The following is a 1345-nucleotide window of genomic DNA, read 5'->3' on the forward strand; positions in this document are numbered from 1 at the left end:
GGCGCGCTCGCAGGTGCTGGACTTCACCAGCCCCTTCTTTTCCACCAGCCTGGGCATCCTGGTGCGTGCGCGCGACGCCGCCTCGCCCATTGGCGCCTCCATGTGGCCGCTGCACTGGGCCACGTGGCTGGGCGTGGCCGCCGCGCTGCACCTCACGGCGCTGTTCCTCACGCTGTTTGAGTGGCGCAGCCCCTACGGCCTGACGCCACGCGGCCGCAACCGCGCCACGGTGTTCTCCTACTCGTCGGCGCTCAGCCTGTGCTATGCCATCCTGTTCGGGCGCACAGCCTGCAGCAAGACGCCCAAGTGCCCCACTGCGCGCCTGCTCATGACGCTCTGGGCCGTCTTCTGCCTGCTGGTGCTGTCCAGCTACACGGCCAACCTGGCTGCCGGCATGGTGGGTGACAAGGCCTTCGAGGAGCTGTCGGGCATCCATGACCCCAAGGTGGGCGCTGGCGGGGGCGGGCGGGGCGCGGTCACCCCAAGGCATCTACGGAGCACCTCGCGTGTGCCAGGCTCGGGGACCCCCGGGACAGAGCGGAGGCATCAAGATGGAGAACAAACGGGGTGTGCCAGGGGCGTCCCCCAGCAGGGGCAGGGAGGCCTCCCTGAGGGACGGTGTTCCAGGTGGAGGTGCTGCCCGTGCAGAGGCCCTGGGGCAGGGCCTGCGTGTGGGAGGAAGGCTGCAGGGGAGCGCGGAGGGGGTAGGGAGGGCACGGGCAGGTCCAGTGGCCGGCTGCGCCCAGGGAGGACTTGCGCTGGAACCTGGGTGTGGGCGCACGGAGGGCTGAGCAGGGCAGGTGTGACCTCGGCCTACACACCCTTGTCACCCACGCTTTCCAGCCAAGCTCAGGAGCTCCCAGGCCGGCCCCGGTGGCGTGTCCAGGCCCCAGGAGGCACTGGGGCAGACCCAGACTGCCTTCTGGGCGGGCCCTGTGTGCCCCTGTAAGGCCTGGGGCTGTGCCTGGTGTGACCTCGTCCCGAAAGCCCCCTCCTTGGTCCCTTGCACTGTTGGAGACGTTGGCGTTTCCGCCTCGCAGCGCCCCCTGCCGTGTGGGGCTGGCGGCTCCGGGCGCAGTAGGAGCCCTGGTCCCCTCAGGAGAGCGGGTAACAGCCTCGGCCCCGCACTGTCCTTGCCGCCGCCCCTCGCTCAACAGCACGCCAAGCGCTGCTCAGTCCGCGAGGCCCTGCGTCGGCGGTTGCCCAGTGGCATGGGGTAGGGCGCAGCCAGACCTCCTGGTTCCTAGTGCTTGGCTGCACCGCTCCGCGGGGAGCAGACCGCGGGCAGGGCGCCGGGGGCCGGGGCTGCCCTGCCCGGGCGGGAAGGCGGGGCGGGCCAGGACCG

The 1345-nt window shown here is 71.4% G+C and overlaps 1 protein-coding gene across 1 annotated transcript in view; it reads left to right on the forward strand.

Moving 5' to 3' along the window:
• GRIN3B (glutamate ionotropic receptor NMDA type subunit 3B) overlaps nt 1-1345 on the forward strand; it is a gene marked incomplete in the record, with an annotated part of 10110 nt that overhangs the window by 1806 nt on the left and 6959 nt on the right. Inside the window, 2 exon segments of the mRNA XM_014585456.1 lie at nt 1-445; nt 1255-1261. Of these exon segments, the coding sequence (XP_014440942.1) occupies nt 1-445; nt 1255-1261 (452 nt within the window).

The sequence above is a fragment of the Tupaia chinensis genome, unplaced genomic scaffold, assembly GCF_000334495.1.
Source record: "Tupaia chinensis unplaced genomic scaffold, TupChi_1.0 Scaffold149964_1, whole genome shotgun sequence".
In the NCBI taxonomy this organism is placed as follows: domain Eukaryota; kingdom Metazoa; phylum Chordata; class Mammalia; order Scandentia; family Tupaiidae; genus Tupaia; species Tupaia belangeri.